This window comes from Pseudophryne corroboree, chromosome 12 (genome assembly GCF_028390025.1).
Source record: "Pseudophryne corroboree isolate aPseCor3 chromosome 12, aPseCor3.hap2, whole genome shotgun sequence".
NCBI classification, from domain to species: domain Eukaryota; kingdom Metazoa; phylum Chordata; class Amphibia; order Anura; family Myobatrachidae; genus Pseudophryne; species Pseudophryne corroboree.
The window spans coordinates 174,010,743-174,029,074 of NC_086455.1; the positions used below are offsets into that span (position 1 = coordinate 174,010,743).

Below are 18,332 nucleotides of genomic sequence, written 5' to 3' on the forward strand. Positions count from 1 at the left end.
CCTAACCTCTGGCGGGAAAGGGTATAATGCCAATAATTTCTTTGAAATTATCAGCTTTTTATCAGGGGCAACCCACGCTTCATTACACACGTCATTTAATTCTTCTGATTCAGGAAAAACTATAGGTAGTTTTTTCACACCCCACATAATACCCTGTTTAGTGGTACCTGTAGTATCAGCTAAATGTAACGCCTCCTTCATTGCCAAAATCATATAACGTGTGGCCCTACTGGAAAATACGGTTGATTCGTCACCGTCACCACTGGAGTCAGTGCCTGCGTCTGGGTCTGTGTCGACCGACTGAGGCAAAGGGCGTTTCACAGCCCCTGACGGTGTTTGAGTCGCCTGGACAGGCACTAATTGATTGTCCGGCCGCCTCATGTCGTCAAACGACTGCTTTAGCGTGTTGACACTATCCCGTAGTTCCATAAATAAAGGCATCCATTCTGGTGTCGACTCCCTAGGGGGTGACATCCTCATATTTGGCAATTGCTCCGCCTCCACACCAATATCGTCCTCATACATGTCGACACACACGTACCGACACACAGCAGACACACAGGGAATGCTCCTAACGAAGACAGGACCCACTAGCCCTTTGGGGAGACAGAGGGAGAGTTTGCCAGCACACACCAAAAGCGCTATATATATATCAGGGATAGCCTTATAATAAGTGCTCCCTTATAGCTGCTTTGTTATATCAAAATATCGCCATAAATTTGCCCCCCCCTCTCTGTTTTACCCTGTTTCTGTAGTGCAGTGCAGGGGAGAGACTTGGGAGCCGTCCTGACCAGCGGAGCTGTGAGAGGAAATGGCGCCGTGTGCTGAGGAGATAGGCCCCGCCCCTTTTCTGGCGGGCTCGTCTCCCGCTATTTAGAGAAATCAGGCAGGGGTTAAATAATAAGAATTTACTTACCGATAATTCTATTTCTCGGAGTCCGTAGTGGATGCTGGGGTTCCTGAAAGGACCATGGGGAATAGCGGCTCCGCAGGAGACAGGGCACAAAAAGTAAAGCTTTTCCAGATCAGGTGGTGTGCACTGGCTCCTCCCCCTATGACCCTCCTCCAGACTCCAGTTAGGTACTGTGCCCGGACGAGCGTACACAATAAGGGAGGATTTTGAATCCCGGGTAAGACTCATACCAGCCACACCAATCACACCGTACAACTTGTGATCTAAACCCAGTTAACAGTATGATAACAAAAGGAGCCTCTGAAAGACGGCTTCCTACAACAATAACCCGATTTTTGTAACAATAACTATGTACAAGTATTGCAGAATAATCCGCACTTGGGATGGGCGCCCAGCATCCACTACGGACTCCGAGAAATAGAATTATCGGTAAGTAAATTCTTATTTTCTCTATCGTCCTAGTGGATGCTGGGGTTCCTGAAAGGACCATGGGGATTATACCAAAGCTCCCAAACGGGCGGGAGAGTGCGGATGACTCTGCAGCACCGAATGAGAGAACTCCAGGTCCTCTTTTGCCAGGGTATCAAATTTGTAAAATTTTACAAACGTGTTCTCCCCCGACCACGTAGCTGCTCGGCAGAGTTGTAATGCCGAGACCCCTCGGGCAGCCGCCCAAGATGAGCCCACCGTCCTTGTGGAATGGGCATTTACATATTTTTTGCTGTGGCAAGCCTGCCACAGAATGTGCAAGCTGAATTGTACTACAAATCCAACGAGCAATAGTCTGCTTAGAAGCAGGAGCACCCAGCTTGTTGGGTGCATACAGGATAAACAGCAAGTCAGATTTCCTGACTCCAGCCGACCTGGAAACTATATTTTCAGGGCCCTGACAACATCCAGCAACTTGGAGTCCTCCAAGTCCCCAGTAGCCGCAGGCACCACAATAAGCTGGTTCAGGTGAAACGCTGACACCACCTTAGGGAGAAACTGGGGACGAGTCCACAGCTTTGCTCTGTCCGAATGGACAATCAGATATGGCTTTGTGAGATAAAGCCGCCAATTCTGACACTCGCCTGGCCGAGGCCAGGACCAACAGCATGGTCACTTTCCATGTGAGATATATCAAATCCACAGATTTGAGTTGTTTAAAACAATGTGATTTTAGGAATCCCAAACTACGTTGAGATCGCCCAGTGCCACTGGAGACATCAAAAAGGGGTTGTATATGCAGTACTCCCTTAACAACTTCTGGACTTCAGGAACTGAAGCCAATTTCTTTCTGGAAGAAAATCGACCGGTCGAAATTTGAACCTTAATGGACCCCAATTTGAGACCCATATACACTCCTGCTTGCAGGAAATGTAGGAATTAACCTAGTTGAAATTCTTCCGTGGAGCCTTCCTGGCCTCACACCATGGAACATATTTTCACCTAAGCGGTGATAATGTTGTGCGGTCACCTCCTTCCTGGCTCTGACCAGGGTAGGGATGACCTCTTCCGGAATGCCTTTTTCCCTTAGGATCCGGCGTTCACCCGCCCTGGCGTCAACGCAGCTGCGGTAAGTCATGGAACAGACATGATTCTTGCTGAATCAAGATCCTTTCTAGTATCTCTTGAAGTTCCGGGTACCAAGTTCTTCTTGGCCCAAACCGGAACCACGAGTATAGTTCTTACTCCTCTCCTTCCTATCATTCTCCATACACTGGGTATGAAAGGCAGAGGAGGGAACACATACACCGACTGGTACACCCACGGTGTTACCAGAGCGTCCCAGCTATTGCCTGAGGGTCTCTAGACCTGGCGCTTCATGTGGGACGCCATCATAACCACCTTTGGTCTTTCCCAACGGTTTACAAACATGTGGAAACTTCCAGATGAAGTTCCCACTTTTCCGGGTGGAATTCATTTATGCTGAGGAAATCTTCCTAGTTGTCCACTCCCGGAATGAACACTGCTGACAGTGTTATCACATGATCTTTCGCCCAGCGAAGAATCCTTGCTGTCATTGTCCTCCTGCTTCTTGTGCCGCCCCGTCTGTTTACGTGGGCGACTGCCATGATGATGTCCTACTGGATCAGCACCTGTTGACTTTGAAGCAGAGGTCTTCCTAGGCTCAGAGCATCGTAAATTGCCCTTAGCTCCAGTATATTCATGTGGAGAGAAATCTCCAGACTTGACCACACTTCCTTGGAAATTTCTTCCTTGTGTGACTGTTTCCCAGCCTCTCAGGCTGGCATCCGTGGTCACCAGAACACAGTCCTGAATGCTGAATGTGCTGCCCTCTAGAAGATGAGCACTCTGCAGCCCCCACAGAAGAGACACCCTTGTCCTTGGAGACAGGGTTATCCGCTGATGCATCTGAAGATGCGATCCGGACCATTCGTCCAGCAAATCCCCCTGAAAAGTTTTTGCGTGAGATCTGCCGAATGGAATCGCTTCGTAAGAAGCCACCATTTTTCCCAGGACTCCTGTGCATCGATGCACTGATACTTGGCCTGGATTTAGGAGGTTTCTGACTAGGTCGGATAACTCCCTGGCTTTCCCCTCCAGGAGAAATACCTCTTTCTGGACTATGCCCAGAATCATTCCTAGGAACAGCAGACGTATCATCGGAAAACAGCTGCGATTTTTGGAATATTTAGAATCCACTCGTGCTGTCGTAGAACTACTTTAGATAGTTCTTTTCCGACCTCCAACTGTTCTCTGGAAACTTGTCCCTTTCAGGATATCGTCCAAGTAAGGGATAATTTAGATGCCTTTCTTCTTTTAAGAATCATCTTTTCGGCCATTACCTTGGTAAAGGCCCGGGGTGCCGTGGATAATTCAACGGCAGCGTCTGAAACTGATATTGACAGTTCTGTATCACGAACCAGAGGTACCCTTGTTGAGAAGGGCAAATTTGGACATGGAGGTAATCCTTGATGTCCAGGGACACCATATAGTCCCCTTTTTTCCGGTTCTCTATCACTGCTCTGAGTGACTCCATCTTGATTTGAACCTTTTTATGTAAGTGTTCAAAGATTTCAGATTTAGATTATGTCTCACCAAGCCGTCTGGCTTCAGTACCACAATATAGTGTGGAGGACTAATACCCTTTTCCTTGTTGTAGGAGGGGTACTTTGATTATCACCTGCTGGAAATACAGCTTGTGAATTTTTTCCCAATACTGCCTCCTTGTCGGAGGGAGCCGTTGGTAAAGCAGGCTTCAGGAACCTGCGAGGAAAAAATGTCTCGACTCTCCAATCCGTACCCCTGGGATAATGTATGATCTAGGGGTCAACTTGCGAGTGATCCCACTGCGCGCTGAGACTCTTGAGACTACCCCCCCACTGGTGGAGGGCTTCTTTTCCTGGGAAGGGGCTGCCTGCTGCAGTCTACTTCCCTTTCCTCTATGTCTGGGCAGATATGACTGGCCTTTTGCCCGCTTGCCCACATGTGAACGGAAGGATTGAGGCTGAAAAGACAGTGTCTTTTTCTGCTGAGATGTAACTTGGGGTAAAAAGGTTGGATTTCCCAGCTGTGGCCGTGGCCCCCAGGTCCGACGGACCGACCCCAAATAACTCCTTCCCTTAATACGGCAATACTTCCATGTGCCGTATGGGATCTGTATCACCTGACCACTGTCGTGTCCATGACATCTTTTGGGAGATATGGACAACGCACTTATCTTGATGCCAGAGTGCAAATATCCCTCTGTGCATCTCGCATACATATATATAGAATGCATCCTATTAAATGCTCTATATCAATAAAATATTTTTAGTCAGGGAATTCGACCAAGCCAACCCAGCACTGCATCTCCAGGCTGATGGCGATCGCTGGTCGCAGTATAGCCACCGTCTGTGTGTATATACTTTTTAGGATATTTTTCCAGCTGCCTATCAGCTGGCTCCTTGAGGGCGGCCGTATTTGGAGACGGTAACGCCACTTGATAAGCGTGTGAGCGCCTTATCCACCCTAAGGGGTGTTTCCCAACGCGCCCTAACTTCTGGCGGGAAAGGGTATAACGCCAATATTTGCTATCGGGGTAAACCCACGCATCATCACACACTTCATTTTATTTTATCTGATTCAGGAAAAACTACAGGTAGTTTTTTCACTTCCACATAATACCCTTTTTTGTGGTACTTGTAGTATCAGAAATATGTAACAGCTCCTTCATTGCCCTTAACGTGTGGCCCTAATGAGGAATACGTTTGTTTATTCACCGTCGACACTGGATTCAGTGTCCGTGTCTGTGTCGACCGACTGAGGTAAATGGGCGTTTTTTATAAAAAAACCCTGACGGTGTTTCTGAGACGCCTGGACCGTTACTAATTGTTTGTCGGCCGTCTCATGTCGTCAACCGACCTTGCAGCGTGTTGACATTCTCACGTAATTCCCTAAATAAGCCATCCATTCCGGTGTCGACTCCCTAGAGAGTGACATCACCATTACAGGCAATTTCTCCGCCTCCTCCAGCATCGTCCTCATACATGTCGACACACACGTACCGACACACAGCACACACACCTGGAATGCTCTGACAGAGGACAGGACCCCACTAGCCCTTTGGAGAGACAGAGGGAGAGTTTGCCAGCACACACGAAAAAACGCTATAATTACATAGGGACAACCTTATATAAGTGTTTCTCCCTAATAGCATCTTTATATATATATTTATATCGCCAATTTGTGCCCCCCCTCTCTGTTTAAACCCTGTTTCTGTAGTGCAGTGCAGGGGAGAGCCTGGGAGCCTTCTCTCCAGCCTTTCTGTGAGAGAAAAAATGGCGCTGTGTGCTGAGGAGATAGGCCCCGCCCCTTTTACGGCGGGCTCGTCTCCCGCTCTTTAGTGAAGTTTGGCAGGGGTTAAATATCTCCATATAGCCTCTGGGGGCTATATGTGAGGTATTTTTAGCCAGTATATAGGTTTACATTTGCCTCCCAGGGCGCCCCCCCCCAGCGCCCTGCACCCTCAGTGACAGCGTGTGAAGTGTGCTGAGAGGAAAATGGCGCACAGCTGCAGTGCTGTGCGCTACCTTTAGAAGACTGTCAGAGTCTTCAGCCGCCGATTCTGGACCTCTTCTAACTTCAGCATCTGCAAGGGGGCCGGCGGCGCGGCTCCGGTGACCATCCAGGCTGTACCTGTGATCGTCCCTCTGGAGCTAATGTCCAGTAGCCAAGAAGCCAATCCATCCTGCACGCAGGTGAGTTCACTTCTTCTCCCCTCAGTCCCTCGTTGCAGTGATCCTGTTGCCAGCAGGACTCACTGTAAAATAAAAAACCTAAGCTAAACTTTCTCTAAGCAGCTCTTTAGGAGAGCCACCTAGATTGCACCCTTCTCGGCCGGGCACAAAAATCTAACTGGAGTCTGGAGGAGGGTCATAGGGGGAGGAGCCAGTGCACACCACCTGATCTGGAAAAGCTTTACTTTTTGTGCCCTGTCTCCTGCGGAGCCGCTATTCCCCATGGTCCTTTCAGGAACCCCAGCATCCACTAGGACGATAGAGAAATCTCCATATAGCCTCTAGGGGCTATATGTGAGGTATTTTTAGCCTTTATATAGGTTACATTTGCCTCCCAGGGCGCCCCCCCCCAGCGCCCTGCACCCTCAGTGACCGCGTGTGAAGTGTGCTGAGAGGAAAATGGCGCACAGCTGCAGTGCTGTGCGCTACCTTTAGAAGACTGCAGGAGTCTTCAGCCGCCGATTCTGGACCTCTTCTGACTTCAGCATCTGCAAGGGGGCCGGCGGCGCGGCTCCGGTGACCATCCAGGCTGTACCTGTGATCGTCCCTCTGGAGCTTGATGTCCAGTAGCCAAGAAGCCAATCCATCCTGCACGCAGGTGAGTTGACTCCTTCTCCCCTCAGTCCCTCGCTGCAGTGATCCTGTTGCCAGCAGGAATCACTGTAAAATAAAAAACCTAGCTAAACTTTTTCTAAGCAGCTCTTTAGGAGAGCCACCTAGATTGCACCCTTCTCGGCCGGGCACAAAAATCTAACTGGAGTCTGGAGGAGGGTCATAGGGGGAGGAGCCAGTGCACACCACCTGATCTGGAAAAGCTTTACTTTTTGTGCCCTGTCTCCTGCGGAGCCGCTATTCCCCATGGTCCTTTCAGGAACCCCAGCATCCACTAGGACGATAGAGAAAATACGTTTGTTTCTTCACCGTCGACACTAGATTCATCTGTGTCGGTACCCGTGTCGACTGACTGAGGTAAAGGACGTTTTACAGCCCCTGACGGTGTCTGAGACGCCTGAACCGGTACTAACTGGTTTGCCGGGCGTCTTATTTCGTCAACTGACTTTTGTAATGTGCTGACATTATCACGTAATTCCATAACTAAAGCCATCCATTCCGGTGTAGACTCCCTAGGGGGTGACATTACCATCATCGGCAATTGCTCTGCCTCCACACCAACATCGTCCTCATACATGTCGACACACACGTACCGACACACAGCAGCCACACAGGGAATGCTCTAATCGAAGACAGGACCCCCTAGCCCTTTGGGGAGACAGAGGGAGAGTTTGCCAGCACACACCAAAAGCGCTATAAATGTATATAAACAACCCTAGAAGGTGTTGTTTACTATATATGCGCTCTTAATATATAAATATCGCCAATTTATGCCCCCCTTCTCTTTGTTACCCTGTTTCTGTAGTGCAGTGCAGGGGAGAGACCTGGGAGCCTTCCTCACCAGCGGAGCTGAGCAGGAAAATGGCGCTGAGTGCTGAGGAGAATAAGCTCCGCCCCTTTTTCGGCGGGCTTTTCCCCGGTTTTTAAGAAACTGGCCTGGGTTAAAATACATACATATAGCCTTAATGGCTATATGTGATGTATTTATTTTGCCACTAAAGGTAATTATATTGCTGCCCAGGGCGCCCCCAGCAGCGCCCTGCACCCTCCGTGACTGAGTCAGTGAGCCGTGTGACAACAATGGCGCACAGCTGCCGTGCTGTGCGCTACCTTCAAGAAGACTGAGGAGTCTTCTGCCGCCTGCTTTCCGGACCTCCGTTCTGCCGTCTCTTCAGCGTCTGTAAGGGGGATCGGCGGCGCGGCTCCGGGACGAACCCCAGGCTGACCTGTGTTCCGACTCCCTCTGGAGCTAAGTGTCCAGTAGCCTAAGACTCCAATCCATCCTGCACGCAGGTGAGTTGGAAATCTCTCCCCTAAGTCCCTCGATGCAGTGATCCTGTTGCCAGCAGGAATCACTGAGATTGAAACCTAAAAAAAAACTTTTCTAAACAGCTCTTTAGGAGAGCCACCTAGATTGCACCCTCTCGGACGGGCACAAAAACCTAACTGAGGCTTGGAGGAGGGTCATAGGGGGAGGAGCCAGTACGCACCATGTGACCTAAAAGCTTTTTTAGATGTGCCCTGTCTCCTGCGGAGCCCGCTATTCCCCATGGTCCTGACGGAGTCCCAGCATCCACTAGGACGTTAGAGAAATAACATGATACCCACACAGGGGATAGATCAGAGAGGGATATACCCAGATAAATATAACATGATACCCACACAGGACAGGTCAGAGAGGGCTATACCCAGATAAATATAACATGATACCCACACAGGGGATAGATCAGAGAGGGCTATACCCAGATAAATATAACATGATACCCACACAGGAGACAGATCAGAGAGGGATATTCCCAGATAAATATAACATGATAACCACACAGTGGATAGATCAGAGAGGGCTATACCCAGATAAATATAACATGATACCCACACGGGGGATAGATCAGAGAGGGCTATACCCAGATAAATATAACATGATACCCACACAGGGGATAGATCAGAGAGGGCTATACCCAGATAAATATAACATGATACCCACACAGGGGATAGATCAGAGAGGGCTATACCCAGATAAATATAACATGATAACCACACAGGGGATAGATCAGAGAGGGATATACCCAGATAAATATAACATGATACCCACACAGGACAGATCAGAGAGGGCTATACCCAGATAAATATAACATGATACCCACACAGGGGTCAGATCAGGGAGGGCTATACCCAGATAAATATAACATGATACCCACAAAGGACAGATCAGAGAAGGCTATACCCAGATAAATATAACATGATACCCACACAGGTCAGATCAGAGAGGGCTATACACAGATAAATATAACATGATACCCACACAGGTCAGATCAGGGAGGGCTATACCTAGTGTTCACTCTAGGCTGCTTTAGCAGGGTGCGCGCCCTGCCCATTTTTTAGAAGGCAAAACCCTCCCTGCTAGAACAGCAACCCGCTTCCTACCCTCCCAGCGGGTAAAGATACCGTGCGCATGTGCGCGGCATCCATTAACGCATTGGGAGAGAGCTGGGGGAAGCACAGCACCGACGGAGGTGCTGGGCACACCCCCAACAGTGACGTCGAGGGCCACAGACGCCCTCTATTGCAGCGTCTGTGGGCCGCACCACCCACTAAAATGACGGGGGCGTGGAGGCCGATGTGCCCACGAACTCCGGCGCCCTGCCCCTTCATCATCCTAGAAGGAACACTATATAACCCAGATAAATATAACATGATACCCACACAGGTCAGATCAGAGAGAGCTATACCCAGATAAATATAACATGATACCCACACAGGAGATAGATCAGAGAGGGCTATACCCAGATAAATATAACATGATACCCACACAGGAGATAGATCAGAGAGAGCTATACCTAGTGTTCACTCTAGGCTGTTTTAGAAGGGCGCCGCACCCTGCCCGTTTATTTTAGAAGGCAAAACCCTCCCTGCTAGAACAGCCACCCGCTTCCTGCCCTCCCAGCGTGTAAAGATGCCGTGCGCATGCGCGCGGCATCCATTTACGCATTGGGAGAGAGCTGGGGAAGCCCAGCACCGAAGGAGGTGCTGGGCACGCCCACAACAGTGACGTCGACGGCCACTGACGCCCTCTATAGCAGCGTCTGTGTGCCGCACCGCCCACTAAAATGACGGGGGCGTGGTGGCCGCGCCTCCGTTCCGGCCGCAAGTCCATGTGCCCCCGAACTCCGGCGCCCTGGCCCTTCATCATTCTAGAAGGATCAGATAAGAGGGCTATACCCAGATAAATATAACATGATACCCACACAGGACAGATCAGAGAGGGCTATACCCAGTTAAACATAACATGATACCCACACAGGGGATAGATCAGAGAGGGCTATACCCAGATAAATATAACATGATACCCACACAGGACAGATCAGAGAGGGCTATACCCAGATAAATATAACATGATACCCACACAGGGGACAGATCAGAGAGGGCTATACCCAGATAAATATAACATGATACCCACACAGGGGTCAGATCAGGGAGGGCTATACCCAGATAAATATAACATGATACCCACACAGGACAGATCAGAGAGGGCTATACCCAGATAAATATAACATGATACCCACACAGGACAGATCAGAGAGGGCTATACCCAGTTAAACATAACATGATACCCACACAGGGGATAGATCAGAGAGGGCTATACCCAGATAAATATAACATGATACCCACACAGGACAGATCAGAGAGGGCTATACCCAGATAAATATAACATGATACCCACACAGGGGACAGATCAGAGAGGGCTATACCCAGATAAATATAACATGATACCCACACAGGGGTCAGATCAGGGAGGGCTATACCCAGATAAATATAACATGATACCCACACAGGACAGATCAGAGAGGGCTATACCCCGATAAATATAACATGATACCCACACAGGTCAGATCAGAGAGGGCTATACCCAGATAAATATAACATGATACCCACACAGGAGATGGAACAGTTTGGGCTATACCCAGATAAACATAACATGACACCCACACAGGAGATAGATCAGAAAGGGCTATATCCAGATAAATATAACATGATACCCACACAGGAGACAAATCAGAGAGGGATATACCCAGATAAATATAACATGATACCTACACAGGGGATAGATCAGATTGGGCTATACCCAGATAAATATAACATGATACCCACACAGTGGATAGATCAGAGAGGGCTATACCCAGATAAATATAACATGATACCCACACAGGGGATAGAACAGAGAGGGCTATACCCAGATAAATATAACATGATACCTACACAGGGGATAGATCAGATTGGGCTATACCCAGATAAATATAACATGATACCCACACAGGGGATAGATCAGATTGGGCTATACCCAGATAAATATAACATGATACCCACACAGGGGATAGATCAGATTGGGCTATACCCAGATAAATATAACATGATACCCACACAGAACAGATCAGAGAGGGCTATACCCAGATACATATAACATGATACCCACACAGGGGATAGATCACAGAGGGCTATACCCAGATACATATAACATGATACCCACACAGGACAGATCAGAGAGGGCTATACCCAGATAAATATAACATGATACCCACACAGGGGATATATCAGAGAGGGATATACCCGGATAAATATAACATGATACCCACACAGGAGATAGATCAGAGAGGGATATACCCAGATAAATATAACATGATACCCACACAGGGGATAGATCAGAGAGGGCTATACCCAGATAAACATAACATGACACCCACACAGGACAGATCAGAGAGGGCTATACCCAGATAAATATAACATGATACCCACACAGGGGATAGAACAGAGAGGGCTATACCCTGATAAATATAACATGATACCCACACAGGTCAGATCAGAGAGGGCTATACACAGATAAATATAACATGATACCCACACGGGGGATAGAACAGAGAGGGCTATACCCAGATAAATATAACATGATACCTACACAGGGGATAGATCAGATTGGGATATACCCAGCTAAACATAACATGACACCCACACAGGACAGATCAGAGAGGGCTATACCCAGATAAATATAACATGATACCCACACAGGGGATAGATCAGAGAGGGCTATACCCTGATAAATATAACATGATACCCACACAGGAGATAGATTACAGAACCGGGTGTAGGGGTCGGAGGGCACTGAAAGGTGACCCCGGTTGCAAGGGGTGAGGGGTCTGAGCTAGTAACCTGGTGTAGGGGGTGAGGGCTCTGAGCCAGTGACCCAGGTTTGGTGGTGAGGGCACTGAGCCAGTGACCCAGGAGTAGGGGGTGGAGGGCACTGAGCCAGTGACATGGGTGTATGGGGGTGAGGGCACTGAGTCTGAGACATGGGTGTATGGGCACTGAGCTGGTGACATGGGTGTAGGGGGTGAGAGGAGCCGGTGACATGGGTGTAGGGGGGTGAGGGCACTGAGCCAGTGACCCGGGTGTAGAGGGTGAGGGCACTGAGCCGGTGACCCAGGAGTAATAGGTGGAGGGCACTGAGCCGGTGACCCGGGTGTCGAGGGTGAGGGCACTGAGCCGGTGACCCGGGTGTAGGGAGGGTGAGAGGAGCCGGTGACATGTGTGTAGGGTGGGTGAGAGGAGCCGGTGACACAGGTGTAGAGGGTTGCGGTTACACACCCGAATTTTGCGACTGATCTCAGTTCCGATCTCCATGGTCCCGATTCCCACAGCACAGCACAGCACCACAGGCCTCTGCCCCGGTATAGAGATCACCGGTGACACCCAGCGGCACAGCGACACCGGCGGCGCGGAGGAGCAACTGCAGCCTGAGCCTCACTCTGCGCACACATGGGGGAGTCCTGTACTACAGTCATTAGTCCTGTATAGTGATTAGTCCGACTCCTGTATAGTGATTAGTCCGACTCCTGTATAGTGATTAGTCCTGTACTACAGTCATTAGTCCTGTATAGTGATTAGTCCTGTACTACAGTCATTAGTCCTGTATAGTGATTAGTCCTGTATAGTCATTAGTCCTGTACTACAGTCATTAGTCCTGTACTACAGTCATTAGTCCTGTATAGTGCCTGACACCTAGGAGTAGTCCTGTATAGTGATTAGTCCTGTATAGTGCCTGACACCTAGGAGTAGTCCTGTATAGTGATTAGTCCTGTATAGTGCCTGACACCTAGGAGTAGTCCTGTATAGTGATTAGTCCTGTATAGTGCCTGACACCTAGGAGTAGTCCTGTATAGTGATTAGTCCTGTATAGTGCCTGACACCTAGGAGTAGTCCTGTATAGTGATTAGTCCTGTATAGTGATTAGTCCTGTACAGTGCCTGACACCTAGGAGTAGTCCTGTATAGTGATTAGTCCTGTATAGTGCCTGACACCTAGGAGTAGTCCTGTATAGTGATTAGTCCTGTACAGTGCCTGACACCTAGGAGTAGTCCTGTATAGTGATTAGTCCTGTACAGTCCCTGACACATAGGAGTAGTCCTGTATAGTGATTAGTCCTGTATAGTGCCTGACACCTAGGAGTAGTCCTGTATAGTGATTAGTCCTGTATAGTGATTAGTCCTGTACAGTGCCTGACACCTAGGAGTAGTCCTGTATAGTGATTAGTCCTGTACAGTGCCTGACACCTAGGAGTAGTCCTGTATAGTGATTAGTCCTGTACAGTGCCTGACACCTAGGAGTAGTCCTGTATAGTGATTAGTCCTGTACAGTCCCTGACACATAGGAGTAGTCCTGTATAGTGATTAGTCCTGTATAGTGCCTGACACCTAGGAGTAGTCCTGTATAGTGATTAGTCCTGTATAGTGATTAGTCCTGTACAGTGCCTGACACATAGGAGTAGTCCTGTATAGTGATTAGTCCTGTATAGTGATTAGTCCTGTACAGTGCCTGACACATAGGAGTAGTCCTGTATAGTGATTAGTCCTGTACAGTGCCTGACACATAGGAGTAGTCCTGCATAGTGATTAGTCCTGTACAGTGCCTGACACCTAGGAGTAGTCCTGTATATTGATTAGTCCTGTACAGTGCCTGACACCTAGGAGTAGTCCTGTATAGTGATTAGTCCTGTACTACAGTCATTAGTCCTATATAGTGATTAGTCCTTTACTACAGTCATTAGTCCTGTATAGTGATTAGTCCTGTATAGTGCCCGACACAGGAGTAGTCCTGTATAGTGATTAGTCCTGTACAGTGTCTGTCACATAGGAGTAGTCCTGTATAGTGATTAGTCCTGTATAGTGCCTGACACATAAGAGTAGTCCTGTATAGTGATTAGTCCTGTATAGTGATTAGTCCTGTACAGTGCCTGACACATAGGAGTAGTCCTGTATAGTTATTAGTCCTGTATAGTGATTAGTCCTGTACAGTGTCTGACACATAGGAGTAGTCCTGTATAGTGATTAGTCCTGTATAGTGATTAGTTCTGTACAGTGCCTGACACATAGGAGTAGTCCTGTATAGTGATTAGTCCTGTACAGTGTCTGACACATAGGAGTAGTCCTGTATAGTGATTAGTCCTGTATAGTGCCTGACACATAAGAGTAGTCCTGTATAGTGATTAGTCCTGTACAGTGCCTGACACATAGGAGTAGTCCTGTATAGTGATTAGTCCTGTATAGTAATTAGTCCTGTACAGTGCCTGACACCTAGGAGTAGTCCTGTATAGTGATTAGTCCTGTATAGTGATTAGTCCTGTATAGTGCCTGACACATAGGAGTAGTCCTGTATAGTGATTAATCCTGTATAGTGATTAGTCCTGCAGTGTCTGACACATAGGAGTAGTCCTGTATAGTGATTAGTCCTGTATAGTGATTAGTCCTGTACAGTGCCTGACACATAGGAGTAGTCCTGTATAGTGATTAGTCCTGTATAGTGATTAGTCCTGTACAGTGCCTGACACATAGGAGTAGTCCTGTATAGTGATTAGTCCTGTATAGTGATTAGTCCTGTACAGTGCCTGACACATAGGAGTAGTCCTGTATAGTGATTAGTCCTGTACAGTGTCTGACACATAGGAGTAGTCCTGTATAGTGATTAGTCCTGTATAGTGATTAGTCCTGTACAGTGTCTGACACATAGGAGTAGTCCTGTATAGTGATTAGTCCTGTACAGTGCCTGACACATAGGAGTAGTCCTGTATAGTGATTAGTCCTGTATGACACATAGGAGTAGTCCTGTATAGTGATTAGTCCTGTATAGTGATTAGTCCTGTACAGTGCCTGACACATAGGAGTAGTCCTGTATAGTGATTAGTCCTGTACAGTGCCTGACACATAGGAGTAGTCCTGTATAGTGATTAGTCCTGTACAGTGTCTGACACATAGGAGTAGTCCTGTATAGTAATTAGTCCTGTATAGTGATTAGTTCTGTACAGTGTCTGACACATAGGAGTAGTCCTGTATAGTGATTAGTCCTGTATGACACATAGGAGTAGTCCTGTATAGTGATTAGTCCTGTATAGTGATTAGTCCTGTACAGTGCCTGACACATAGGAGTAGTCCTGTATAGTGATTAGTCCTGTACAGTGTCTGACACATAGGAGTAGTCCTGTATAGTGATTAGTTCTGTACAGTGTCTGACACATAGGAGTAGTCCTGTATAGTGATTAGTCCTGTATAGTGATTAGTTCTGTACAGTGTCTGACACATAGGAGTAGTCCTGTATAGTGATTAGTCCTGTACAATGCCTGACACATAGGAGTAGTCCTGTATAGTGATTAGTCCTGTATGACACATAGGAGTAGTCCTGTATAGTGATTAGTCCTGTATAGTGATTAGTCCTGTACAGTGCCTGACACATAGGAGTAGTCCTGTATAGTAATTAGTCCTGTATAGTGATTAGTTCTGTACAGTGTATGACACATAGGAGTAGTCCTGTATAGTGATTAGTCCTGTATAGTGATTAGTCCTGTACAGTGCCTGACACATAGGAGTAGTCCTGTATAGTAATTAGTCCTGTATAGTGATTAGTTCTGTACAGTGTATGACACATAGGAGTAGTCCTGTATAGTGATTAGTCCTGTATAGTGATTAGTCCTGTACAGTGTCTGACACATAGGAGTAGTCCTGTATAGTGATTAGTCCTGTACAATGCCTGACACATAGGAGTAGTCCTGTATAGTGATTAGTCCTGTACAATGCCTGACACATAGGAGTAGTCCTGTATAGTGATTAGTCCTGTATGACACATAGGAGTAGTCCTGTATAGTGATTAGTCCTGTATAGTGTATGACACCTAGGAGGAATCTGTGTGGCGTAGTGTGACCTGGTGAATATGCGTGACATAATGTGACTGTGTGAGTCTACGTGGCATAGCGTGACTTGGTGAATCTGCATGGCATAGTGTGACCTGGTGAATCTGCATGGCATAGTGTGACTTGGTGAATCTGCGTGGCATAATGTGACCTGCTGTACCTGCATTTTGTAGTGTGACCTGGTGAATCTGCCTGGTGTAGTGTGACCTGGTGAATCTGACTGGTGTAGTGTGACCTGGTGAATCTGCGTGGCATAGTGTCACCTGGTGTATCTGTGTGGCATAGTGTCACCTGGTGATTCTGCGTTGCATAGTGTCACCTGGTGATTCTGCGTTGCATAGTGTGACCTGGTGAATCTGCGTGGCATAATGTGACCTGGTGAATCTGCGTGGCATACTGTGACCTGGTGAATCTGCGTGGCGTAATGTCACCTGGTGAATCTGCGTGGCATAGCGTGACCGGGTGAATCTGCGTGGCATAGCGTGACCTGGTGAATCTGCGTGGTATAGTGTGACCTGGTGAATCTGTGTGGCATAGTGTGACCTCGTGATTCTGTGTGGCATAGTGTAACCTGGTGGATCTGCCTGGCATAGTGTGACCTGGTGAGTCTATGTGGCATAGTGTGACCTGGTGAATCTGCCTGGCATAGTGTGACCTGGTGAGTCTATGTGGTATAGTGTGACCTGGTGAATCTGCGTGGCATAGTGTGGCCTTGTGAATCTGTGTGGCATAGTGTGATCTGGTGAATCTGTGTGGCATAGTGTAACCTAGTGAATCTGCCTGGCATAGTGTGATCTGGTTAATCTGTGTGGCATAGTGTAACCTAGTGAATCTGCATGGCATAGTGTGTCCCGGTGAATCTGCCTGGCATAGTGTGACCTCGTGAATCTGTGTGGCCTAGTGTGACCTGGTGAATCTGCCTGGCATAGTGTGACCTGGTGAGTCTATGTGGTATAGTGTGACCTGGTGATTCTGCGTGCCATAGTGTGACCTGGTGAATCTGCGTGGCATAGTGTGACCTGGTGAATCTGCGTGGCATAGTGTGACCTGGTGAATCTGCATGGCATAGTGTGACCTGGTGAATTTGCCTGGCATAGTGTGACCTCGTGAATCTGCGTGGCATAATGTGACCTTGTGAATCTGCGTGGCATAGTGTGACCTGGTGAATCTGCCTGGCATAGTGTGATCTGGTGAGTCTATGTGGTATAGTGTGACCTTGTGAATCTGTGTGGCATAGTGTGACCTGGTGAATCTGCGTGGCATAGTGTGATCTGGTGAGTCTATGTGGTATAGTGTGACCTGGTGAACCTACCTGGCATAGTGTGACCTGGTGAATCTGCCTAGCGTAGCGTGACCTGGTGAATCTGCGTGGCATAGTATGACCTGGTTAATCTGTGTGGCATAGTGTCACCTGGTGATTCTGCGTGGCATAATGTGACCTGGTGAATCAAATCTGCGTGGCGTAGTGTGACCTGGTGAATCTGCGTGGCGTAGTGTGACCTGGTGAATCTGCGTAGCGTAGTGTGACCTGGTGAATCTGCGTGGCATAGTGTGACCTGGTGAATCTGTGTGGCATAGTGTGACCTCGTGATTCTGTGTGGCATAGTATGACCTGGTTAATCTGCCTGGCATAGTGTAACCTGATGAATCTGCGTGGCATAGTGTAACCTGGTGGATCTGCCTGGCATAGTGTAACCTGATGAATCTGTGTGGCATAGTGTAACCTAGTGAATCTGCCTGGCATAGTGTGATCTGGTGAATCTGTGTGGCATAGTGTAACCTAGTGAATCTGCATGGCATAGTGTGTCCTGGTGAATCTGCCTGGCATAATGTGACCTCGTGAATCTGTGTGGCCTAGTGTGACCTGGTGAATCTGCCTGGCATAGTGTGACCTGGTGAGTCTATGTGGTATAGTGTGACCTGGTGATTCTGCGTGGCATAGTGTGACCTGGTGAATCTGCGTGGCATAGTGTGACCTGGTGAATCTGTGTGGCATAGTGTGACCTGGTGAATCTGCGTGGCATAGTGTGACCTGGTGAATCTGCCTGACATAGTGTGACCTTGTGAATCTGCGTGGCATAGTGTGACCTGGTGAATCTGCATGGCATAGTGTGATCTGGTGAGTCTATGTGGTATAGTGTGACCTGGTGAATCTGCATGGCATAGTGTGACCTCGTGAATCTGCGTGGCATAGTGTGACCTGGTGAATCTGCCTGGCATAGTGTGATCTGGTGAGTCTATGTGGTATAGTGTGACCTCGTGAATCTGCGTGGCATAGTGTGACCTGGTGAACCTGCCTGGCATAGTGTGATCTGGTGAGTCTATGTGGTATAGTGTGACCTGGTGAATCTGT

The 18,332-nt window shown here is 48.1% G+C and overlaps 1 protein-coding gene across 1 annotated transcript in view; it reads right to left on the reverse strand.

Moving 5' to 3' along the window:
• Positions 1 to 12,499, reverse strand: part of ZC3H14 (zinc finger CCCH-type containing 14) — an 86,577-nt gene extending 74,078 nt beyond the window's left edge. The window contains 1 exon segment of the mRNA XM_063948618.1: positions 12,388 to 12,499. Coding sequence (XP_063804688.1) covers positions 12,388 to 12,423 — 36 coding nt within the window. The 5' untranslated portion in view covers positions 12,424 to 12,499.
• Positions 12,500 to 18,332: the final 5,833 nt, after the last annotated feature.